This window comes from Pterocles gutturalis, unplaced genomic scaffold (genome assembly GCF_000699245.1).
Source record: "Pterocles gutturalis isolate BGI_N339 unplaced genomic scaffold, ASM69924v1 scaffold17532, whole genome shotgun sequence".
Taxonomy (NCBI): domain Eukaryota; kingdom Metazoa; phylum Chordata; class Aves; order Pterocliformes; family Pteroclidae; genus Pterocles; species Pterocles gutturalis.
In genome coordinates, this window is record NW_010113223.1 from 33,623 (window position 1) to 60,847 (window position 27,225).

Sequence of the window (27,225 nt, forward strand, 5' to 3'; positions counted from 1 at the left end):
AGAAATTGACACAGATGTGCGTATCTTTAACAGTTACTACTACAGAAAAAACTAAATGCCAGCTCATTAGTATTGACAGAAACATGCTTACCTTTGGTATAGGAAACCGCAGGTGAGCAATCTGCACTTCACTGACAAGGGGGACCGTAATTCTATTTGGAAGGACCAGGTAGTTGGATATTATATCCAGTATTATTGTATCTGATAAACCACTGTTGGAGAAAATAATCCTCAGTTACTTCATAAGAATTAAACCCATGTTATGTTATATTAATATACTCCTTTTGCTGCTTAACAACCTAAAAGGAGAAAACATTTGCCTTTTTAAACAATTTTTATTAAATAAAGGATTCCTGACAAAATGGCCACCAGGTGGAAGCAGCTGACACTGAATAGCAGAAACCACAGAGACGAATATGAAGTTCTCATTTCCCTGCCACCGCAAAGTTTCCCCCTCACCCCCGCCTTTTAAACCACCCAGGGTAAATGCCTGTTGCATAAGTTTTCTTGCATATAACCAAGCAGATGTTAACTGTTACTCCGCTTTTGTATTTCAACAATGATTTAACTGTCCCTAAAAGTTTGGCCAACCACTCCTGTATTGTTATGAAACAAGTTGTCCTCTTGAGCTGGGAGGACTGTCATTTAAAACAGAAACACAAAGAAAACATGCTCATGGCAGAGCAATATATAGCCTAGGGAAGCAAAACAGGTTTTGTTCTGGCAAAAAGGGAGTGGCAGCACAATCAGCACGGCAATTTAAAGAACCCAACCCCATACCCTCCCCCCACCCCACAAACAGAAAAGAAAAAGACTTCCTAAACTACGAGTTCACCCAGTTTGGATCTGAACCCACAACAAATTCGTACATTTCCAGACCAACATCACTAGTCACACACCTTGCCTATGTTGGCAAGAAGGCAGAACTGAACTGGTACAATTCACCATGGCAGACAAGTATTCAGAAAGATTTTAGGATTATGTACAAAGGTTCAGAGAGAAAATTATAAAAATACTTGAGGTATTCTGAACTGCAGACGCACTCTCACTTAAGCTGGTGGAGCTGCTTCGGGGATGAATGATTGCTCCTCCTAAATACACTTTATGATTCTCCTTTTACAGTCTTTATGAATTAAGATGCAGATAGCATTTGATTACTTAGAACATTTTTCAGATGAAGCACTTGTGTGTAATCACCTTGTGAAGTTTTTCTAAGACTGAATATGCAGTTGGGAGTATCTCTGACTCAGCATCTAGCAGACAAACACACAAGCTGCAGTGAAATGTAATATAATATTTTAATTTGGGAAGAAGATTTTGTGATGAGCAATAAACATATTATGGTAAAGATGGGTAACAGAATTAACCCATTAAATAAAATCTGGACCATTTCAAATTCACATTGATGTTTCATGCCAGAGATTTGCAACTTGTACAGCCTGCATCCCCTTGGCTGTTCACTTCCACTGTCAATCCAGGTGAATTATGATACTTGATGGAACATGGATGACTTTTTAATTGTATCCAGTACAACAGCAACAGAAGAAACTTAAGACAGCATAAAGATCAATGGACAGGTCTCTGCAGACCTCTATTTATTTTCTGAAAAAAGCAACACTGGACAATGTTAAGACATTGTTCAGAAGAAAAGTCTTCTCTCAAGTTCTGTGAGGTAACTCATGTCAGTCCTAAAGAGGAGTCTTCATTTCCCTTCCTTTCTTGCAGAGCTTATTCAGTCACATTTACACAAGATTTTCATTCTACATGCGCACTGAACACTACAAATTTATAGTTTCAGTAATTCTCAAGAAAACTACTACAACAAGATACTTATTTGAAAATAAGTAGCTTCCTGTAGTCATGGTAACACATTTTGCTTTTCAAACTTTCTCAGTTCAGTTTTGCTAAACATCAAGTTTTCACCTTATGTACGTTAAACTTTCTCTAAAATGAGCCAAGAAAACAGAACCCATTAATTTGTTAAAGTTGACTTAAAAACTGAAGATAAACATCCTAAACAGTCTTAACATTAAAAGCAATAACAAAAAAAAAAAACAAAAACAGAGGTGATGGGAGTCTTAACATTAAAAGCAATAACCAAAAAAAAAACCACCAAAAACAGAGGTGATCGTAACTACACAAGCAGCAGCCACACTTTTCAAAATACAAGTCTGATGAGAAATCTCCAGTAGAGATACCAGCTAAGTTTGTTTTGTTCATGCTTCTGTTAGTGTTCCTACCCAGTAAGAAGAGAAGGCTCTGCCTGTATGCTCAGTAAAGTGCATGCCTTAAGAACAGATGATTACTAGAGAAAACTAACTGGCCTAGGTCAGAGAAAGCAGACAAGCAGTGCAATAGAGGCAATGGTACCAGAGCTGCCTTGAAAGAAAGGTTATTGTGCTCGTCTCTTGTATTCAGTTAAGATCACACACACTATGAAATAAGCTATAGGCATAAATAAACCTATCCTAGACTAACAAAAGGTTCAGAGATTGATTACTGTTCAAATGGAGCTACAGGAGATCTCACTAAATAAGAGAAAGAAGCAGCGTGAAGCACAACAGAGCCCAGTCACTTGAAGGATTTGCAATCCTTTATACTAGGACCAAACCCCAACTCTGTGATTCCAAAGGTCAGTCTCATAATTTTATCCCAACATTGAATTTCCCTAAAACATCTGAGAAATTAATATGAAAAATGAACCAGCACTAATGGAATTTCACTGAATTTTATACAGAGAAACCGAACTCATAGGAGGTAGCAGATATTTCATCTTTAAAAACAGTTGAAAAAGAATACCGAAGATCGTAACTACATAATGAATTAAATGAATTCTAAAACAACATCACACTTTCCAGCTATTTAAAACGTATCTAGCCAAACACTAGCCAACTGGGATGCTCCCAGCTGGAAAGTATTCTTCATGAATACAAGGCAAAAATAACAATCTTTTTAATTATTTTAATACTTAAACTAAGAGGTCTGATCTATGGAAAACAGACAAATCACTGATCAAGCAACAGAGAGAGATGTATCAATTTAAACCCTTATGTTGACACATCACGGATACACAGCTTCTTAAGACTGCGAAACTCTAAGACATTGATTCTAATTATAGTCATTTTTTCAGTTCACAAAAATGAGAAGTGTGAAATGCTTCAGATAATTTATTGTACTAAAAGTCTTCAGAAGCTCAATTTAATTGCAGAAAAATAATTGGCAGTTACCTACTCTGTTGTATTGCTCCCAGTTTAGCTCTACTTTTAGTGACAGAAGAAGCAGCTGTGTATTTTTCCTATGTTGTCTTTATTCATACTGCAGAGACAGCACACCTCTGACTGCATAGAGTATTTTTACTACATCTCAAGCAACCATAACAGAATGCATCTTCTCATCATCCACATCCCCACCTGACAGCATTTAAGTATTCTCACAGCCTGGCTCCTCCTCAGAAAGGGATTTTAATTCCACTCCTCTGTAAACTATACTAATGATGGAATATGAATTACTTTTGTGTCCTTCTCCTTGTGGAGTCATATACGAAGAGCAATGGAAGTTGTTAACAGCTGACAGGGAAGCTTCCAGCAGAAAATGCAGAAATTCATTAGCAGAAGACATTTGCAAACAGTACAAATAATTAATTTAGTGTGCAGCCAACGGCCGTAGGACGAGAAAGGTACCTGTGGCAGCAGCAATCTCTTGTTCATTGTTGTTTATAACAACTACAATATGTCTGTCTGCTACACCAAAATATACAATCTATCCATACAGATAAGAAAAAAAAACACAAAAAAACACTGAAGAAATTTCTAGGCAAGGCAGAGCATGAGTCACCACAGCTACAGTTACTATAGAAACTATACCACATCTAGATGGCACCATTATATGCATATGTGGCCAAGCTTGGTTGCTCTGGAAACCATAAACTTGAGATACTCAGCGAGACTTTGTTTACATCTGAGGTTTTGTGTTTGCAGTCAGGCAAATATGCAGCATGATACAAATCTCAGGAGCCTAGTAAGCTTAAGTACTAAACACAAATCTATTAGTGTTATGTCAAAAGAGCAAATTATTACTCAGAAGCTGTATTTTGGAAGCCATTTTCTCACTCATCAAGAAGACCTCTTTCCTCAGAGGCAGTCTTAAGCAGGTTTGAAACATAAGCAATTCTTGCAGGCATTAACCTCCTTCTGCAAGTTCTAATTTCAAACTGTTCAACTGGGATTCTATGTAATGGCTTCACACGTCTCAGTAAAGCAAAAACCGTTTCAGTCATGGAACTGAGCACTAAAGGATTAATTTAATACCTAAATTCAAACTCTTGTTGTTAAACAATGAAAAATAATTCTGGAGTCAGCCAACTCTTTAGAATATGGAACCCAATAAAAGGACTAGTCACAAAATCCAAGTGTGTATCAGAGCCGCCATTAGCCCCTTACCATTGTCTCAATATTAAAAAGCCCCTGGGTAAGTATTACAGCTTGATAATTATTAATATATTCATGGATTTAACCTTATCCGGATTGCAATGATTCAAAGCAGCTTGGTTTTCAACTCTACTTCTGCTTTTTTCTTTGGGATTTTATCACGTACTATTTTGAAAAGCTCTGAATACGCCAAGCATTTTTTCTAGCTATATATGGTCAATAGTTTTGCCACTCCATTTGATCTTCACATAATAAACTGAAAGCTTTAAAAGTAAGTACTTGAAGAGATTAAAAAGTTTATCTAATTTGATTACTGCCTTAAGGTATTTCTAGCTACCTTTCCCCAAGCAACTAGAGATCTATCGGCATACAAAGCCATGAGACAAGATGTGAATGCATCGGCATGAAAAATAAGGCTCTTTGTCTTTCTGCCCTCCTAGGAGATGGCAGATAGGAAATTCACAAGATTATGGAAATATGGAAAGGCTGAGAACACTAAAAAAAGCAGATTAAAAATTATATTTCCAAAATGTTTTTAACAAGAACTACTAGATATACTTCTGATGTAATTTCACTTGTAGTGAAATCATTACCTTCTGCATATTCAGCAATTTCATATAATTCTAAATTAAGAGATAACTGCTGAGTGTCATTTAACCTAAAATTATTTAGCTGATGGTCTTCAGATTTTCTGGGGTTTATTGGGGTGGATGAATATCAAACACTGCTTGACATATACTCACTTCAGGCCTGGAACATCCAGAAGATTGGTCAGTCCAGTCCAGTTAATTTCCAAAAGCTGTGAATTACAGAGAAAAGAGGGAGGGGAGGAAAAAAAAGGTAACTTAGAATTCACAACACCAAAGAAATAAACCTGATCACTATAGATTCTGATCAGTGGATGATTAATAGCCAGTTGCCAGGATTTTCTTAAACAGAAGACCAAAGCTTTTCCATTCTAAACAATTTTTAGCCACAGTTTTTAAAACAGAATTATAAAAACAACACACCATCCTCTTATCCACCCTTCCACATATACATACACGCACATGCACACCCCAATAGCCATGCACATAGTATCTACTACATACAACCAATATCAAATAATGAAATGTGGTCCTATTTTCTGGAAAAATATTTTCATGTTCACCATAGACCTGTTACAGATGAACAGTCACCAACGTGAATTTGCAAAGTATAATAAACTGATGAAGAATCCCATTTGAGACAAGGAAAATAAGAGATGTAGAAGACATGACCAACAGAAAGAATGAAAGACCGGGATTAAGAAGGTGGATAGAGAACACGACAACAGCTTGCAAACGCAGAGGCAGCTGTTTTCATGGAATCACAGAGTGGTTCGGGCTGGAAGGGACATTAAAGATCATCCAGTTCCAACCCCCCTGCCATGGGCAGGGACACCTCCCACTAGCCCAGGTTGCTCAAAGCCTCATCCAGCCTGGCCTTGAACACCTCCAGGGATGGGGCATCCACAGCTTCTCTGGGCAACCTGTTCCTGTGCCTCACCACCCTCACAGTAGAAAATTTCTTCCTAATATCTAATCTAAATCTGCCCTCTTTCAGCTTAAAACCATTGCCCCTCGTCCTGTTATTACACTCCCTGATAAGGAGTGCCTCCTCAGCTTTCCTGTAGGCCCTCCAAAAAGACAAATTAATTCTACCACTGATGCAGTAAAGAAGAAAGGTATTAACAGGATTAAGCATCAAAGTGAGAAGAATCCTCAGAAATAATTAATAACTCACTGCTAGATCATATATACTTCCTTCACTGAAAATCTTTACAGAATATTAGACATAAAAATGCCATAAAGGTACTTTTTCTATTTCAGGGCTGTTGGCATTAACTAAATCCAAACCCAACCAACTACCACCATGCTTCTAAATCCAACTTACCCAATCTAAGAGTAAGCGCATGAAAAAAGTTTAAAAGATTTTGAGATTCCTCAGTTAAGAAACTAATAGTGGTGGTTCAGTTAAATGTTGAAACAAAACAAAAAATCTCTACAAGAACGTACGTTGTATCTTTCCACAAACAGGCAAGAATAATCATCCTACATTCATTTTCTATTTAAAATCCCCAGCACATACCATTCTTCTATAAAGGATCTAGTAATAGCTTAATTAGTGATTTTCTTTGTGAATACTTTGACTAAAGATAACATGTAATACATTTACTTACATAAGGAGCGCTGTTACTTAATATACTTTTGTAATGGTGGCAAAATATTTCAACAATGTTATCTATGAAGCACCTAGCCTACCTGTAACAAACAATTAGGCAGAAAAAAAATCATTATCCTCTTGTCCTGGGTTAAGCAGAGAGTTAACTTTCTAGCTAGCAAGAGGCTGTGTTTTGGATTTATGCTCACGAGGAAGCTGATAAGAACCGATGTTTTGTGCTGCTGCCAAGGTCAGCAGACGAGCAAAGAGGCACAGCCAGTTGCTAGCCTAGGATTTGTTCTTCGGTTACTAGATTGAGAACCAGAGTGACCAAGAATCTATTCCATAACATACACGTCATGCCCAGTATATAGGTGAGGACCCTTCCAGAGGATCGTAATTTTCCCTTTGGCTCCAGATCATCTCGCTTCAGGTGCCTGCATTCGCTCTCCCAAGCCCTTTCCCCACCCCCACCACACACACACACACACTCCAGTCAGCTCTTGGTCTGCAACACTCGGTTCTGTGAGTTTTGGGACCCTCCCTCTCTGGGGGGATCGTTAGCTGGGGCCAGGTGGTCATTCTCCCCCCACTCCGGTCAGCTCTCGGTCTGGAATGCTCAGACTGTTATCTCCGTTCTGTGAGTGCCTCCGGGAGCGGTGCACCCCGCCCCCGTCTGGGGGAATCGTGAGTGTAATTCTGGGATCGTTAGCGTTCCGGGATCGTTAGCCGGAAACAGGCTAAGCCTTTGGTCTTCAGGTTGGGGGGGCAGTATCACTCATTTGTATATAGTATTATTTTCAATATTATTGTAGTTTAGTTATTAAATTGTCCTTATCTCAACCCACAAGTTCTCTTTTCCATTTACCCCTTTAATTCTCTCCCCTATCCTCGGCTGGGGGCGGATATTGTGTGAGCGGGTGTGTGTGGTTTGGCCCCCAGCCAAGGGCTAACCCATCACACCTTTCAATGGAAAAGCTACTAAGATTTAATAACTGAATATTCCAAAACAAAAGGCAAGACATATCATGGGATGTACTGGAAGAATCTACATGAGCCAGCAACATGTCCTTGGCACAAAGACGGCTAACGCTATCTGGGCTGCATTAGGAAAACCATTGCCAGCAGGCTGAGGCTGAGGGACCTGATCCTTCCCCTCAGCACTGGTGAGGCCGCACCTGGAGTGCTGGGTCCAGTTCTGGGCTCCGCAGTACATGGACATACTGGAGAAAGTCCAACAAAGGGCCATGAGGATGATTAAGGGACTGGAGCATCTCTCCTGTGAGGAAAGGCTGAGAGAGCTGGGACTGTTTAGCCTGGAGAAGACCAGGCTCGGGGTGATCTTATTAATGTCTACAAATATTTGAAAGGAGGCTGCAAAGAAACGGATCTGGGCTCTTCTCAGTGATGCCCAGTGACAGGACCAAAGGCAATGGGCACAAACGAAAACACAGGAGAATCTCTCTGAACATTGAGAAACACTTTTTTTACTGTGAGGATGACAGTGCACTGGCAGAGGCTGCCCAGCGAGGTTGTGGAGTCCCCACCTTTGGAGATACTCAAAAGTTGTCTGGACATGGTCCTGGCCAACCTGCTCTAGGTGGCCCTGCTTGAGCAAAACGGGGTTGGACTAGATTACTTCCAGAGGTCCCTGCCAACCCCAACTATTCTGTAAGTCTGTGAACATATCATGGAAAACAAACATTTGGTCCCATGCAGGGAGTAAGACCCGTGTCTTCCTAACTATGCTATTCAGAAGGGTGAATAAACCTACAGACTTCAATAGAATGCTTAAAATTTAGCACTTTCCCTGGTGATATCCATTTAGAAAACCACTGCAAGATTTTTCTTAGCCGCCTTCTTTTACCATGTTACACTCCTGTGGCTCTGTATAGGCAGGAGAGAAACAAAAACAGAGACTCCTCTAATACAGGCATCTAACTTAAACTCCAGTGGATGACAGAAAGAAGCTTTCTTTCTACCTCCATCAACCAAAAGGAGTCCAGTGGAGATCTCCTGTATTTCAACATTTAGAAACCAATGCACTTAGAACAAAATAATTATAGATTTATACAGTTTATGTTTGCTTCTTCTAAATGTAATTTTCCAAACCCTTCAGGATATTCATGTTTCCCAGACTGAAAGAATGAACAGAAGTCAAAACAGTTTTTCATTCTGTCATTACACCACCAGACAGAAGAGAAGAGCTCTCAGAATGACAGCTAAACTTCATGGTTTAGTTCTATTCAATTCATTTTCTTACTTCACATAATTTTATACTGTGTGCATTAATATGCAGTAAACAATAAGTTTCTGCCAGTTGTATGCATTATACTTAATTATGCCTTAGTGTCCACCCTTTTCCACTTGCCAATTACAGACTATTTCCTTTAACCATCCATTTCATATACTGATTTTTGCCCAGGAATTATATTCAATATCTCAACAGATACAATAATGATGAAATTATGATAGCAGAAAAAAAAATTATTGTTCTGCTCAGACACTTAAAGAACACTTTCCCAAAGTATCCACAATAAAGTAACAGCAGTACAGAGAACTGACAGCTTTAGACTTTGCTGAACTATGAGTAACATGTTTCCGATAAGCTTAATTCTGTGGCTTTATAAATAACAGGAGCTTTTGAATAAGATATTGCAGAATTGATGCGACTGTGAAAACTTGGATTGATTTTTAGGAGAATTCTAAAACTGTAATTTGCAAGTTTCATCAAAAAGTTGATTTTTCCTTTTGATTTTCTTTTCAGCACATTACCCCAAACAGACACTGAAAATAATGTGATGGTAGAGGAAAAGAAGTAACAGAATTTTTAACATTTTACTGAATAGCAATAATTTCTTTTTGTAGTTTAGGGCATAAAGAAACAAAGATATAATACTTCTTGCATTAGTTTCTGGTATCACTTCTGGTTCAGCCTTTTCATCCTTGGTAACATGCACTACTGCATAACCTAAAAATCAATTAACAGTGTGCTGGTAATTACATTTCACAATTAAGATATTTTGTCTTTATAATTAGTATGTTCCAAAGACATCCTCTCATCACCTTAGTTGTTTATTTACTTAACGCTGTGTATTAAAACTATAGTGCAGATCAAAGTGAAATAAATTATCTTGCAGGACAAAATTAAACATAGCATCAGATGCTATTTAATATAAATCTGAACTTCCAAGTTCATGTTTCCAGATGCACACAACATTGGAGGTAAACAAAATAACATTATAAGGAAAGATATTACCCAAATGCAATAGTAGCTCTAGAGACCAATTTGCATGAACACGTGGAAACAGACAGCTTTTCAAAAATAAGTTCTGTGATAAAATAACTGATTTTTAGAGTCTAGAAATTTTAATGAAAAGTGTCCTTACCCAAAGTTTGGAATATCTCTAAAATCCTAACTTTTATAAACACAAGGTAAATAGTTATGGCTCTTTGCTCTTTTACATGATATAAACAATTAATGTTAGATGGAGACTCTGAAATCCATCTGTGAAGCTGATAGTTGCTCTCATTATAAAATAACTTCAAAAGACATATCAGAATGGAACTTTTTTTAAAATTTACAAGCACTTTTACAACACTCAAAAGCATTAAGTGAACAACACGGTAGAAATTAATAATTTAAGCACATTTCACAATAATGAAGCAGATTATATTCTTGCTACTTGTAACAACAGTCATTCTAACATAAACATTGACAGGCTTGGATTTAGTTTTTCACCTATGAAATGATACAAACATCGGATGAATGTGCAATAAATTAACTGAATAATTTGTACACAACACCAAGTGATGAATGCAATGATAGAATGTGAGACGCCATAGATATGAGCATCTTCAGAAAACTTTTCAAATTGCAAAACTTCTATTCATATACTTATTGTACAGAAGTAAATAAAGACATCAATTTCAGAAATGTTAAAGATAAATTCTTTTTTTTTCAAATTTGGAGCTAAGAAATTCAAAAACATTACTAAGGCTAAGCACTTTACAGGATTATTAGAAGAGCTTTGCAAATAAATCTTAAACCGTGAAATGTTTTGTAAGGAACACAAGCCTTCAAACTCCTGGCATAAATCAAGCTTTAATTATTTGGGCTTTGAAGGTAAGTTCTCCTGCAGAGAAGATTTGCTACAGTTGTCCACCACAGTTCTTCCTTTCCAATTCTACCAGAAGAGCCCAGCAGCAATGAAGCGCACTGATGCTACTACAGTAACACACACTCTCTAATCTCAGTCTACAGATATTTGTGACGGATGCCTTTTTTTTCTTTTCATGTGTTCTTTTTTTTGTTGGGGTTTTGGGTTTTTTTTTTTGTGTGTGTGTGTTCCTCCCCCCATCTCCCACTCTCCTCTCCCAATAACATTGTTTCCAGTCTGCACTTTGGCTTCCAAACTTCAGCATAAGATACACCTTTTGTGATATAAAAGAAGAGTTTTCCAAAAAGCAACACCAAATGAAGGCAAAAATCCTTATACTTGCAGCAGTATGGCAATAGCACTGACAGCAGAGAAACTGGCAGCAGAGAGAGAAGAAAGCAGTCGAACCTACACATTGCTTGATACACAAGAGGGAGGCCTCCCAGTCACTGTCCAGTCAATAACAAGGATTTTCATTCTATATTTTGGGCATTACCATGCCATGACTTCCTGGAAAGGAAACAGACTCCCTAACTTGCAGTTCTGACAGCAAGTCAAAGCAATGCCACCACCCTCTCAAACTGAAGAGCCCTACAGAGAAAAAGGGAGCAAGCAGAAGACTGCCAACTGACTAATCATTTTTTGAAGCACTGAATATATAAAAAAATCCAAACTTAAAAAAAAGTTTTGGCCTATAAGTCTCCAAAATAGCTCAACAATATAATTTCCTTCTCTGTCACCCCTTCAAGTGATGCACAATTCTCAGTTTAGCTGAATTCAGGGACTGCCAGCTGGTTCTCTGCGGCAGAACTAACAGGGCACTGGAAAGACTGAGTTCAGGATTTGTCACCGAGTGAAACTCTGCCAGGAGCCAGAAACAACGTGGTGTCTTTCCACAACACATTGCAACCAAGAGAGGTGATATGCTTTGCAGAGACTGCCAACAGCCAGCTCACAGGCCTAGAGCAAGGTTTCAGACACCAGTTACACTTTCCGACGAAGCGGTATGTGCGTCATGTTAGTCAAAGCTCTCTCAGTTCTTCCTCGGCTCTCAGCAGTCAAAACAAATTATGTTTTCTCCCTGAAAACCAAGAAATTTGTGTCTTATCAAGGCTCTCTACTGAGAACTAATGCAACACATGCTGAAGTGTACCAAGACACAAATCTTTTTTATTCCTGTAAAGATTTCGTATCTAGGTTAGAGGAAAGGGAAAGGAACACAAAAACTCTATGTGGAGAACCAGTGGTTGTCCAACACTGTTAATGGCTAAAAATTGATTAAACATCTTTGTACCCATAGGTTACAGTGACTGTTACTGCACGTGGTATTCTGCTAACAAAACATGTTTACGTTTAAATATGGCCTCGGTCCAAAGCTCGTGCTCATGGGCTGTCCTAGGCTTACTGGTTCAGGCCCTGAGCTGGTGGTAAAGGCAGCCTGAGAGCTGTGACCTGATGAGGCAGACACGGGAGTCTGGACACACAGTTAAATAAAGTTTTGGAACTACTGACACACACAAAGGACTACTTATATGCTGAGTTCACAGTGAAGCTGCCCACAGTAGGCAGGGGAGATGAAAGGTAAGAAAGGCTGCTAGTTGTTCTGTACCGGGCTACAGGATGTCCGATCAGGGCACCATCTACTTAAGAGCCAGAAGTTACATCCCTCTCAAGACCAGCTGAACCTACTGAGCAGAGAAGCATTTACAGCGAGGGAGGCAGTGCGAGCAGCCTTGCAGCAAGGGCACTGATGGAACACCTTCTCACAGCCGTTCCTGCAAGGGGGCAAGAACCCCACATGGAAAAATATTCAAAACTGGTTTTTAAACTTTACTAGTTGGCTTTGATTTAAATACTAGAGCTGAGATCTGTTTTAAAAACTTACCCTACCTATTTTGCCTTTTAAGAAAACACAGTGATTAGAAGTGTTTTGGGGTACCTCAAAACCCTGGCTGACTTAAGATCTCATCACAGGGTAATGTAATTTTGGAATTTATCAAACATTCAGCTGAGACCAGATATCATGTAGAATCACATTGTATATCAATGTTATACAGTGGAAAACCCAGCATAAGCTATGACTTCTAAACATTTATTGAGTTTTCCTGTGTTTGCTATTTCCTTCCTTCCTTCCATCTTATATTCACAGTATTTGAGACTTTCAGGTATGCTTAAAAAAAAAGCCTTCAAACCCACAAACACTGGAATTCACCTATACAACACAGTGGCAGAAGCATCAGGAAAATGCTTTGCCCGGGGAAGTGGTGGAGTCACCCATCACTGGAGGTGTTCAAGAAACATGTAGATGTGGTGCTTAGGGACATGGTTTAGTGAGTTAGGTGGCATGGGTTGACGGTTGGACTTGAAGATCTTTGAGGTCTTTTCCAACCTTAATGATTCTATGAAAAGTGGAAAGTTTCCAAAGCTTATTCCAGAAAGCCTGCAGAAAATAAAATTGGGAAGTTCCCATATATTCTTTAAACGTAAGAGAAGGAGAGAGTTGATTATATGTAATGCTTATTAATCATCTGGAAAAGTGATTGTAAAGACAACTGGAACATGAAACAAAAGAATTTGCTAATTACCATGCTGATTTTTCTATTTCAAGGGACTGTGGAAAAGGTCAAGAGTATCTAATGTGCAAGGTGTGTATTTTGGTGGTGATGAAGCAAAATAATACAAATGAATAAATACACATTATTCAAATTCTGTTGGGGAAATAGCCATGCAGATGCCACAGCAAACATGTCAAGATCTATTTCAATCTGTTACTACATTAATGAGCTTGATAAATCCCTGAATAAGTTAGAATAAGTGTCAGGATGCATAACGAGTAGATACAAGAATAATTCTGACGTTCATGTATGTTTCAACAAACAGTAATGGAACAATCTTCCTAAAACTCTGTGAAGATCAACGGCCTCAAAAAAAAACAAGTCCAGCAAGCAGGGATCCTTTAAAACTTCCTGGTGCAACACATCACTGAAGGTCACAGACAAGTAGGAAACATTTTTAAAAGTTAATCATGTAACCGAGCTTTTACTCTTCTGAACAGAGGCAGTACCAGGTCAGTTCATTTTTCCTATTCTGTTCAGTCACGGAATTATACTGGCTATACAGCATGCAAGCAGGACTGACTACTGCCTTCAGTTTTGCATCAAAATTAATTTATTTTATGACATTCACAATTCATTCTTTTGTAATTTCTTCTAGGTTACACCCCGCAGCCTATAAGAAAAAGTAAAAAAACTGACGATCATTTTCACATACTTGGTGTTCTCAATGCCCTAGATGCCTTTACAAAGGGAAAAGAATGTACAGGAATGTAGAATATACAGGACCATTAGTGAAGTCCATAGCAGCACAACAGACAGCCTCTAAATGCTGCCAACCTTGTGGCTTTATTTGGCTGCCATAAGCACTACTAATTCTCAGAAGAGAAGCCACAAAGTATTTTAAAATGCTGCTGAACAACTTCCTGCTAATCAAGTTATGGAAGTATAAGATTTCTGCAGGACAAATTTAAGGTCTGCTACAGGACATGATGATAGAATTCCACGGCTAAGTTGTGTTTCTTCTCAGAAATTTATTATAAGAAGGGGATTAACGTGTCCTCTTGTTACTTGTGAACGGTCACGCAGAAATACCGTACAATTTGTCTGTTAGTAGAGTGTAGCCCATTACCACTACAATGACAAAGTGCTAACGTTATGGTAATAATTTAATAAGTAACATTATCCAGTGTATTTCCTCTGTAAATACATGATAAACTCAGTCTCTCAAACAAGGGTTGACCATACAATACCATAGATTTTCACCATTGCTATAGGAAACAGAGCATGTCTCTGCACAGGAACTGTGTTTAACAGGAACAAGTTTTCCAGTTATAACTGTCTAAAGATTTAATTGGGACAATTGTTACAGAGGTAAGATGTATAGTTCTGGGTCTAAAAGACAGCAGGCAAGTTTTTGAGTTAAGGTGACCAGAAGAAGGATCACAGTTGGTCTTAACAAAAATCCAATGCTTCCTGCTATTCTCCAGGGTGTCAACTACTCAAGCAGATTCCTTCCACTTTCTACTGCTTTGTACACTCAGTCCATTTTACATCCTCTGACACTCTCCTGACTCCTTAGTGAGCCAGCTCAAGATGTTAAAACACATCTTAAGGACAGGAAACTAGTCATTTCTTGTTGTGTTTAACATTCTGCCAGCTTATGTCCCTTAACCAGCTTCCTTCAGGAGCATTAGTTTCAACACAGGTATGAGAGAGACAGTAACACTGAGGGGGAGGGCACAGGCAGAGAAGAACATGGTATTGTGCAAGCACCAATTATGATGGTCCTTAAAACATTCCATAAGCTATTGAAATAAAAACTGTCAGAATTTAAGTTACAGCAAATTATAAGTATACAAAGTAACAGCGCAAATAACTTTGACTTTATAAGCAAGAAGACTAATATCTAACAAATATTATTATAGCAGTACCGACACTTCAGAATTTATCCGTGTTCCACAAAACCCCTTTAAAAGAGGTTAAAAAGCAAAGATGCTGACAGTCTCATACAGTCTGAACGCATTTTTGATCAACTAAAAGCAAACCAAAATAACATTCTTCTCCATTCTACCCAGCCACTTTATGTTTTTTTCCAGCCATTTCAGTAGGGCACATTCTTGGTGCAAACACTCCTTTTGAGTCTAATTTTCATCAATACTGACAATTTTGAAATCACATCCAGCACTGAATTTTCCAAGGGAGCCAATATTAAATGAAACTAAACCAATATTAAATAAATCAGAACTACAGGACTGAACCAATCTGTAAAGTGAGTAGAGGGAGAGCAGTGCTCAAGTCAGCAAGTAGAGGGCAAAAGTGTGAATATAAAAATGAGAGCTTTGGAAGAATTGCCCCCTTTTCCTGGGAGGCATCCTGCTTTCCAGCTGTTGTTTATTTAGAACAATAATACTGGTATTTTCATGTGTCTTTTTTTTTTTGGTTGGTTGGATTTTTTTTTTTTTTTTTTTAAAGAGAACAGGGTTGGGTTAAAACAAACCTTCAATATTAAATATGCCACTAAACAAGCTTTTGGAAATTACCAATTTGCAGTACAGCTATAAGCCATATACACTTCTATAACGGAACCAAAATTCAAAATAATTAACTATGTGTTATTCTGTTCTAAAAATAAAAGATAACTACACTTAGAGAAGCAGAATATATGGTAAATATACATAATGTTAACATACTGAGAACTAATGTGAAAAACCTTACAAATCCTGACTGTTACACAGTGCTAACTTCTCTCTAGCATTGAAGCTCAGAGATTTAAAAGACTACTTCTGAACATTCGAATGCACATATTTCTATCTGTTGAAATCTCTTACATGTTTGGACGTATTTCATAAGCAGATGAAACCTTTAGTACTTTCCTCATAGAAATAACAGCAAAATACAGTATTTTAAAAGTTTCACAAAAATAAGAACTCTTGCAGGATCAAAAACTTCATGCATTACTCAGAAGTACAAGACTGGTAAACTCATTAAACAAGTATGTTCGGAACTATTAATTTAGGCAGTGTTGCCTTATATAGTCATTAAGGCCAGCAAACAGATGAAACAGAGCAAGAGAAATTGTTGCCAGTTACTTTAGACTGGAAAATATGAGAACAAAATCTAATGCTAGCTGCCAACTAATTCCTCTTCTCTTCTAATAAAAATATTGAAGAAAAGCTTTCTTTGGCTGCAGCCACTTGCTCTCTAGTAAGAGGACAGAATTTGGTATATTTTATGTTTTTCTACAGAAGTTAGAAAAATAAACACCAAGACAACACACTGCTGTGGGGAGAGAAGTCTGCTTGGAACAAACTGAACATCCATGTATAACTCAAAATTATTGAATAACTTAATTCAAAGGTACATTGTTTGAACAATCAGCCCATAAGTTTGCTCAGACCTTGACCACTAGCTTAGTTTTTAAATGAAAGGAGGGCAAAAAAAACCTTTTAAATATTTTTGTAACTGACTTCCATGAAAACTTTTGGAGAGGGGTTGACTTTTTAATTTTCATACTCCGCTTTATTTCCCATCCTTTTTTTGTGCCACTAAGTCAACCAGATCCCTAATAAAGTGCTATGGGGGTAGGAGTAAAGACAAAACTACCCTGGACAAAGTCTTTCCCAAAGTGATGTGTTCAGAAAGCTACTGACAAATGAGAAGTGTTTCATTTGATATATTTTCAGTTTACTGTCTCAGGTGCAAGTTGTCTGAGTTAAGCACTTAGCAAATGTATGGCAGTTGGAGTGGATCAGGGACAGAAAGGACCGCACACAAGTACTGGAGCTAAAAGCTGACTGCAGAGGTATCCGGGAGTACCAAAAGTGAAAATTTCAGACAAATCCTACCAGAGCACAATGCTGGGAGTGGGAAACAGAGGAAATGTCAGGAACTGCTTACAGGCATGCCTGCTGCTGATCTCTCCCTCCCTATCCCCTGCCAGCTTTCCTACCCCTCCCCTAGAAAGGGACAAAAAAGCAGTAGACACAGAAAGCACCCCAGGAAATCAAGTCCAGACTCTGCATCAGGTCATGGCTCCGGCACGGAGTGTGCCAGAAGGCTTCTGTAGAAGGAGTGCACACTTGGTTTCTTCCTCAGTGAATACAAAACAGAACTTAGAGAGACAACACAAACCACATCTACAACATGAAGAAAGGTCATTCCTAATCCTGTAAAAAAAATGTAAAGCCTGTGGTCCACATAGCTAGACTCTTCTCCCTGTTCCCCCAAAATAGTGCGTTTGCATTTTACTTGTTTACTGGATGGTCCCTGTAATGAGCTGGGCACTGTACTGAGTCTGGAAATTGTTTGAGAGAGCAGTAAATAGCAAAATAATATCAGAGAGTACGCTAACAATTACACTGTGCAGGCTGCATAAGGCAGTGTTCAATCCTTCTCATGGCCCTGCTTAGTCTGTTAGTATAAACATGAATATGAACAGATGCTCTACACTCATACTGCTCAGAGGGAAAAAATGAGACAGAACTTAAGCAGACGTCTCCTAATGTTTAGACTCACTTCAAAGAAATATGTGGAAATCCAAATTTGGTTCATCCCAGTGTACTTCCCCAACCATTTCCAAATATGAGCAATGATGTTTTATCAGTTTTGCATGAACTATTTCACTTGTACAAAAAAGCTCACTAAACTACCCACAAAACATTTCCAAATTCTTGCATGTTTTGCTAAGATTTAAGTCTACATTCCTCTACGTTCTCCCCAAACTTCAGTGACATACATCTATCCTTTTAACATAGATGAAAGTATTGAACTGAAACGGTATGACTATACCAGCCCAGTTCCCAGCTTTCAAAAACTCTATTAGTTTCCAACTTCACACTTACTGTATTGTAAAAAAGATCATATTTAAGTTCAGCATGAAAAGGCAAGATGGCCATCTAAAGCACAACTTCTCATGAAAATTAACGGTATCAGGTAATTTGTGGTAGGCCAGAATTCAGAAACATTTGTGGCCTCAGAAAACTTTCCTTAACTCATTTTCTCTGAATTACTCAGATGAAGAAGTTTTCTTCCTCTTCAGTGAACTAAGAATAATTTTCTTTAATTCTCTTAATTCAAGGGAATTTAAATTTGCCTGGAATGACTACAATGGTATTGAATCCTGCAAGAATGCACATCTGTGCTGGTTTTAGCTCGGACAGAGTTAACTTTCTTCATATTAGCTAGTGTGAGGCTGTGTTTTGGATTTGTGCTGAGAAGGCTGATCACAAACTGGTGTTTACAGTTGCTGCCAGGACAGTCAGGGACTTTTCAGCTTCTCTGCTGTGACAGTGTCTGCAGGTGCAGGAGAAGCTGGGAGGGAGGACAGCCCCAATTAGTAGGCTAGAATTTGATCTTAAGTTTAGGATTTAAACCCAAATTGGTCTATGCCATATGATGCATGTCATGCCCAGTATATCGGTGAGGCTTGGTCTGGAAGTTCACTCTCTTGCTCTGGGTTGCCTCCCGCTGGGTCACCACTCTCTCAGGATTGTCTCCATCTCTCAGCTCGGACTCTAATCTCCATTCTGGGATTGTGGTTTCAGGACTCTCACTGCTCTGGGATCCTTAACCAGGAACAGGCTGAGCCTTGGTTATCAGGTGATGAGCAGTATCACTGTGTATCACTCATTTGTATATATTGCTATTATTATTCTAATCATCATTACTTCCAATATAATTGTAGTTTAAATTGTTCTTATCTCAACCCATGAGTCTCTTTTCCCTTTACCCCTTTAATTCTCTCCCCTATCCCCAGGAGGGGGAGTGTGAGCGAGCAGCTATGTTGTGTAAAACTATGACAACATCATTTTGGTGCCAGACTCCATGATACAAATTGATACCGGCTGAGCCAAAAAGTCCCCAGCTACTTTCATTGTTGTTCAATAGTAAAGAACAGGGAATGATACAAAAGATTCTGAAGTATGTCACAGTTTCATTTAGATAAAGAAATCAGTTACTTCTACAAAAAATGTGGTAAAATGCTGTAGAATCCTATACAAATGCCATATTACACTGAAGGTAATTTCATTTTCTACATAATTATATTGTTTAAAATGAAAACATTTCTTCGTTACTAAGAAGTATTCTGACTTTTATTAACTCATGGTCAATCCTTCTACAAAAAGCCAGTTAGAATGCCCAGGATCTCACCTTCTACAAGGCTCACTAGATTGGATATAACCTCATAAGCCCATCTGTGTAAATGGTTCTTCAAGAGCTACAAGTCGATCCTAATGGCTGCAGGTCCAGTCTGTTCTTAAAAGTCAACAGTGAAAGATATTCGCTATGTCTCCAGGCAGCCTACTGCAGTGCTCCACAACACTACCATTCAGGCCTTTCCTCATCCCCCTCATCTTGCCTGAATCTTCCTTGATGCGATTATTTGTTATCCTATCTGCCATGGATATGCAGAATAGATTGTGTGTTTCTTTTCTGTAAGAGCCCTTCACATTTTTGAAGACATGTTCTTCTTGGTCTTCTCTAAACTAAACAAATACATTCTTTTGGTCTGCCCTTGAGGGTCAAGTTATTTTTCATCTCCCTACTTCGGACACTCTCCAGCCAGTCAGTATCTCTGTTGAAGTGCTCTGCCTAAAACAAAGCATCTTACAGATTATACTCTTATTTACATGTGTCAGTCTAGCTACACCACTTACATAATAGTAACACATTGTTGGCTCATCTTTGTTTTGCCGTTATTCCTGCCCAAATGTGGACTTTGGCCTATCACATCTTCTAATTGAACCTATGTGACATCCTCTCTCCCTCCAACTTCTGCTACTGTCATAATTGTTTTGAATTCCAATTCCATATCGCTCTGTGCTCCATCTGTTCTCATAATTGGGTCACTGGTAAATGTAATAGAAATTGCTCACCTGCTTTTAGGATAAAAACTTTAATCATCATAGTGGGTAATCTCAACACACCCATTCTGATTTTAATTAGCAGTAACACCAGCATGGTTTTCAAAACAACATTGCACCGATCTTGTGGAATTTTAACTTAGACCATGGTGTCCTGCAGACTGTCATGAGAAATGGTAAAAAAAGCTTTTTTACAAACAACCTAGATGGTATCTTGATCTTTCCTTATTGAGAAGACTTGTAAGAAAAATTTGACAGTTTTGACACAACACACTTCGTAATTCCAAGATAATTAATTTTCATTTCTTCTAGTATTCATCAAACTTCTCCACTGTTCTTCTGGGAAAGTTCAACCAAATGGTAGTGATTTCCCAAATTCCTTCCTTTTGCCGTTTAATTCTTGATCCATTGTTTTCTGACTACTGTCATCAGCACTTTAAAAAGAGCAGAAACAGAGATAAAGTACTCACAGGTTTCCTAAGGAAAAAAAGGGATAGTGCTCCAATTAGAGGCATGTCTCCAATTAGTGGTTCCAGAATAACCCTCATAGTGCCATGGATCTGGGGAAGGGAAGGAAAAAAAGGCAATGGAATTGACTTTAGTTCAAGTCCTAAATCAAATTTATTCACTGGTGATGTTCACACTTCTAATTCATTAAATTCTTCATTATGGAAGAATTTTATATATATAGCTTTAAATGTCATCCAAATAAAAACAAAAAATTAACACAGGCACTAAACAGTTGGGCTTACAAATTCATTACATTCATCTACATGATGCTGTGTCACATTAGTAGTAATTTGGTAGAAATATGAAGTACATTATTTATATAGCTAAATGTAAGCAAATGTGGCACAAACAGATACAATGACATCCACAGATAATAGAAAAAAGTAGGTAAATGTTATAGGTATGTCAAAACACACACAAAATGATACTAATTTTCCTCCTTAGAGACAGAAAGCTGTTATCAGAAAGTTAAGAAAATTTTAGAACCCATATCAGAAGGCAAGGGTACTAATAATAATTGCATATAAACCAATAATTGCATCTAGCACTGAAATATTAAATAAAACAAAATTTTAAGCTCCATGTTCCCTTTATGAACCTACACATCACATGAGCATTGGCTTGCTGTGAAATTATATCCATCTTTTCCAGTAGAAAATGTTACATATGTTATATACTATAAATATATACTTACATATAAATGTTATATATGTGATATTGTATATAATATAAATATATGAATGTTATATATTTAAAACAGTCCAGGAATTTACCCTTTCATATATAAATGTTATGTATGTGATATACTATATCATATAAATATACAAATATTATAAATTTAAAACAGTTTAGGAATTTACCCTTTCAACTAAATGCTGTTATTGAGATTTTTATGCAATATCAATATTTTATGCAGCTGAGAAAAAACAGTAAGCAACAAAACTACAAAATTTATGGTTCTTTCATATAAACTATTTCATCAGAAAATAACAATTCAGTGATGATGTCAAAATCAAAAGAAAAAAAATTGAATTTCACCTGTATACTTTTCACACCAGCTCTGCAGAAGTATCTCTTGATCTCCAAATCAATTTCACAGTTTCCAACAAAACTAAAACAGAAAGGAACATATATTTCATTTTTATGGCTAAACTGCAACACACTGTTAGTTGAATTCTGCGCTGTGATAACAATTTTGTCTTTCAGTCTATACATTTAAAAATGCATGTTAAAACATATAACAAAGTCAAGATCGTTAAAAAAATGTATCCCACTCAAAACATCACCACTGGCATTAAAAACAGTCAGAAATTAACACAAAGAGGTATGTTATCATCTCCGGAAGCATACATGAGAGACCAAGACTTCAGGACCAAGTCAAGGTAAATCACTATCACAGTAAGAGTATAACAGCAGGACACCTGTCCCCTCCCCTCGACAACTGATGGTCACAAGGTACTATCAAAAGCAAATGAACATGAGAGTTGCTGCATTCAGGATATCCATTACTCAAATCATCCTCCTGTGCTCTGTGTGTGATGGTGCTGCCTATGGGATTTCAAGCAAATGCAAATCTTATCAATCACTTAAACAGAAACAAACAATAGTTCCGAGACATTCTTGTAAGTGTCCACCATTGGAATTTATTTTGAACTATTCAAAAGGTAACAGTGTGCAGGGTCATTTTGGCACAATGACCAGTCTGGGGAACTGGAAGACCACAACATGTCAGGGGTCCATGTAAAAGGAAGGTGACCATTGCTTTCCCTGGAAAGAATGTAGTGTGACTGTACAGTTTAAAAATAGGTACATAATTTTTAATACACAATTTAAAACTATGTAATTTCTATTTATACCTATCTATCTACATAGAAAGATAGTAGGTATATACACACACACACACATATATATATATAAATTACATAACAACATGACACAGAGCAGAAAGGTCAATCTAGAACTGCAACTGAAACCTCAGTCTTGGCACCTTGTAGCATGAGAACTATTTGTGTTATGAAGACTGAGAAGCAATATGTTCATCTGAAAATCTGTAATAACATGATGACAAACTGCAGTAAAAATAGTAACAAACTGCGTTTGAGGTTAATAAGTCAACAACTTTTAACCTTATAATAAAGTTAAACAGTTTTATCCCTTAAGGTATTTGGCTGGGTCCATTAACAGCTGATGCCATTCAGAATTCCACTGTAACATAACATACAACTTGAAGGCTCATTTAGTAAGCAAATTCTATACATTCAGATCATAATATTCCAGGAATATTTGTGACCTCTGTAATGTACAGATCACTGAGATAGATTACAGTTTAATGAGGACAGGACAGTCTTCTAAGTCTATAACAGCAGCTGTACTGAATCAGATGAGCAGCACAGTGTCCTGTATGTGGTCATTACAGCCCATAGGAAATACTCAGAAAAAAACCCCAAAGAATAGGACAAACTTATTTCCCAGATTACAATGCTTTGTTATTCTGTACTTTCAACTGTCTTCATTATTTTTTAAAGGTCTTTTGACCCCATTTTTATGGTAGGAAGTTTCTCCAGATAAGTATGCCACATGAAAAAAAATATTTCAATATATTTAAAACTGCAGCCTAAAACTTTCTTTTAATGCTTATGGTTTTTTGTGTCACAAGAAGGTGAAAAAAACTCACTTGTACGCTATTAATAAGTATTTCCTCAATTTCTCTGCCTTTTAAGGTTTTCTGTACTACAGTTCACATTTAATTTGACAGTTCATCCTGTTTTCTATTGATCCATAACCTTTAATTTTTCCCAAGTGTTTACAACATTCATGCTCATTAGCAAATGTAAGATTTCTATTTACTAACAATTTATTTAGCCTTTATCTTTATTTGCTCAAGTAGTTAACGTTTTTCCCTCACACATCCTTATCACCAGAAACTAGACTTTTAAATTGTAACATGAGTTTTGACAATTTTTTAACATAAAGCTCCCAGTAAGAGAAAGGTATAGCACTCCCTTTGCAAATGTGGTCCTGAAATTGAATCTTTAAATATATTTTCCAATAACTGCTTTGTCGATTAGCTAGTCAAGCTGCTTACTGGAGTGAAGTTCTTAATTGGATCCTGAACAATGCATGGGAGCTGCTTAAAAAGGTTCTGAAAAACACTCTGAAGCAATGATCATAATGCACACAATATCCCTGCAGGAACAACAAAAACTAAACGAAAACACACTCCTTGTGTAATTAAACTTAAAAGCAAAAACTATAAAAAGGAAGATGTAAAAAATACTAAAGAAGTGTTCTGGAGACCCAGTGAAACTACTGTATAGGAGGTCCAAAGCAAACGCATATACCCTGTCACAAACAACTTGACAGTAGAAAGGGCTAAAGGAAGCCACAATGGCAAAAAAGCAGGATAAAAGGAGATAATTAAAAGAATGAATATACTTAAAACGAAATAAAATAAAATCTTTCCTTCATCTCCCCCCTCCCCCCACAATACACCCCCACAGGGCTTGGCTTAGTACAGCTATTCTTACTAATGCTTAATGAGATTGCTTTCTTTCCAAACTGTACTTAGGGAATGAAAGGTTTACAGAAAGATCCTAACTTTAAACTTAAAAATAAATTAAAATGAGAACAAAATAATTTAACTGGAGATTAAAATCTACAGGGATAAATACTCTCAAGGACAGACTTTTCTCCAGCAGTAAGAGTGTTCTTCATAATCTTGCAAAACTGAACTAAAGTTGATTCCACGAGAAACAGTTTAGGGTTGGTATCTGTACATGACTCTAAACATGCCAAGAACATTTATTACAGACACTCTTATTCTTCCTTCCTGTTACTACTGAAACAATTCCAGTGATGGACACTTACTGAACATCCTTAAAAAAAACCCCAAACCAACCAACCAGAAAACCGAAACAGTAACAATTGATACTGGAGTGTCATCTGTCTTATATTTGCATAAGTAAAAGCTTTGAAAAAAAGCCCTTTCCCAAGGAGAAGGTGTCACGGACAAGTCTTAAATACGGAACAGGACTTCCTTTGATGGTGGTTTTGTCTAAGCCTTAATTGCTAGAAGCTATGATAGTCACTCCATAGCTCTCCTGTTTCCATTTTCTTCCTGTAAGGCTATGCCACTGGTAGTAGGGACAGGCTGTTGGGGCAAATGGACACCTACCTGACTCAGCACTATTATTGTTATTTAAACCACTTCAAGGAATTTATTTCAGCCTTTTAGACTGGATTCTACTCCAGCTGTTATCACTTCTCTAAGTAGGTTGCAATGTAATGCAATGAGACATATGGGTAAAGACTTCATTCAGGTCTCCGTAACAGGAGATTATTCCTGGAACTTCTGTACAAACCTATTGTCCTATTTATGTTTATCTGTCCCAATCTACTTCATGAAGATAAGCAGGAGAAAAAAGAAGAAAAAAATAAACACTAGATTTACCCCCTCTATCCTGGGAATAATTCTGCTTTAAAGGGAAGAAATGGTCTTGGGAGACTTGGCCCCTCAAATGTCTCAAAAATAGCTTCTCAAAACCAATTTATTTGCACTATGTCTATAGTGGTCAGTCAAGTCCGTTTTCCTGAGGACTTCAGTCGGAAGACGTGAGGCTGTTCTCACAGCTGTTATCAAAAGTGGCAACAAGGAAAAAACTGAAGGAAGTTTCTCTATCAGGGCTAACAGCACCCATCTAGTGAAACAAGCTCTCAAGAAACAATCCTGCTCTATTTTGTCCAGCAACATCAACCCCCAATTTGGACAGCTTTTTTCCTACAGAAATAAAGTGATTCTATTCAATAAAGATTGGGCCCTGCCCCCACCCCCTCTGAAACTCAGGAAAGGATGCAGCAGCATCTTCTCTTATCACTCCGAGGCCCAGCTTTGACAAAGAAGCAGAGTGTTCAGCATAGCTGGGATTTAGAGAAGTAATTCAAAATTAAGAATAAACCAAGTCAGACTCGGGAAGTGACTCTGGAAAAGAGAGGCTGAGAAGCCTGATTACCCTTCTGGTTACTGCCAGGGAGGCAGCAAGAAATACAGAAGGCTGTTCTTTGCTGGATCATCAGTGACTAATAAATCTGGCCTTTCCACAACCTACAAGCAGGCAAAAGTAGTCACTGTAACATGTATCTATGATGGTCAAACATAAAAACATTGCTGAGTTCACTGACTGAACTTTCAAAAAACTCTGTAACTGCAGATTGTGTTGAGAAAGACTTTGGCAAATGTTGGGTAGAAGTATTTATAAACCTATATAAAAGGGGTCATGATGAAAGGGCAAAGAAACCTGAAGCAGCAGAGCAGTCGCTCTGGCATTATATAATACATAGATTTACTCTGCTTAGTGGTATGAGCACAAGTATTTCGGTATCTATCGTTCTCTTTTTCTAATGCTGTGTTTATAAAAAAATCTAGTAACTGAGAAAAGTAAAAAAACCCAAACACCTTATAGCCTAAATTTTAGAGTAGACTGAACTTTATGGCAAAGTTTTAATCCATTAGAAAAAAAAAAAAAAATCAAAGTTATTGCTTTGGCTTTTAAACTATTTTTTTATTAACCAACTTTAACGATGCAGTCACGCTGAGTTGATATAGTATTTCCCTCAGATAAATGCTATTTACCGCATGCGGTTCCTTCCTCTGTTCATATGAAATTAGGACTAACTACATTTGCGTAATGAAGCAATTCTTCTCCTGTCAGGCCAACATGACTGCCAAATGAAACAAACAAATCACATATTCTAAAGCATGGGCACCATCATAATATGATAATAAAGTTTACCTGATTTGAAGATCCAAAATGATCTGCCTTTTGTCCACGTTTTCAGTGTACACTTTTACACCATTTATCCGCAGAGGCTGAAATAATTAAGCAAGTAAAAGTTGGATCCCTCTACCAAGCTATACCATAATAAACTCTTAACTTCAACATAAAGGTGAATATATTCATATTCATGCTTCAAGTTCAGAAGTGAAGAAAAGCTATCAATTTAGCTCGAAATTTTATTTCAAGGGTAAAAACTACCTTGCTAGGATCCACTCAGTCACAACCCTTCTTGCAATTACCCTGAGTTTAGACCAATAGATTTCAAGATTCACCAAAGATTTAACAACATGCGTTCCCTCTCCCCCAATAAACATCAAATTTCTCTGTACTTGTATAGGTCTAAAACTACCAGCCAAAGCACTCTTTTCTGTGCAACTAAAACTACAAGCTAAATTTAATTAACAAAAATGTAGTTGCCTTAAAGTGGAATTTAGTCAGAATGGACAAAAAATAATCCATAATCCCCCCCCCAAAAAATGATATAAACCACTCTGCACGCTCTCTCTTTGTCAATCATACAGAAACAACATATATCAATCAAACCTTCCCACAACTCAAATGGTCATCAAATACTCAATGGGAGAGGACAACCGATGACCTTTCTTAGCACCATCTCCTTTCTCATTACGTATTTTTCCTTTCTGTAAAAGTTCATAGAATCATAGAATGGTTTGGGTTGGAAGGGACCTTAAAGA

General features: G+C 37.5%; 1 protein-coding gene across 1 annotated transcript in view; it reads right to left on the reverse strand.

Annotated features, from left to right (window-relative positions):
• Positions 1-27,225, reverse strand: part of ESYT2 (extended synaptotagmin-like protein 2) — a gene marked incomplete at its 5' end in the record, with an annotated part of 51,226 nt that overhangs the window by 21,302 nt on the left and 2,699 nt on the right. The window contains 5 exons of the mRNA XM_010074413.1: positions 92-212; positions 5,171-5,226; positions 20,657-20,746; positions 21,735-21,807; positions 26,486-26,562. Of these exons, the coding sequence (XP_010072715.1) occupies positions 92-212; positions 5,171-5,226; positions 20,657-20,746; positions 21,735-21,807; positions 26,486-26,562 (417 nt within the window). The remainder of the gene's footprint in view (positions 1-91; positions 213-5,170; positions 5,227-20,656; positions 20,747-21,734; positions 21,808-26,485; positions 26,563-27,225) is intronic.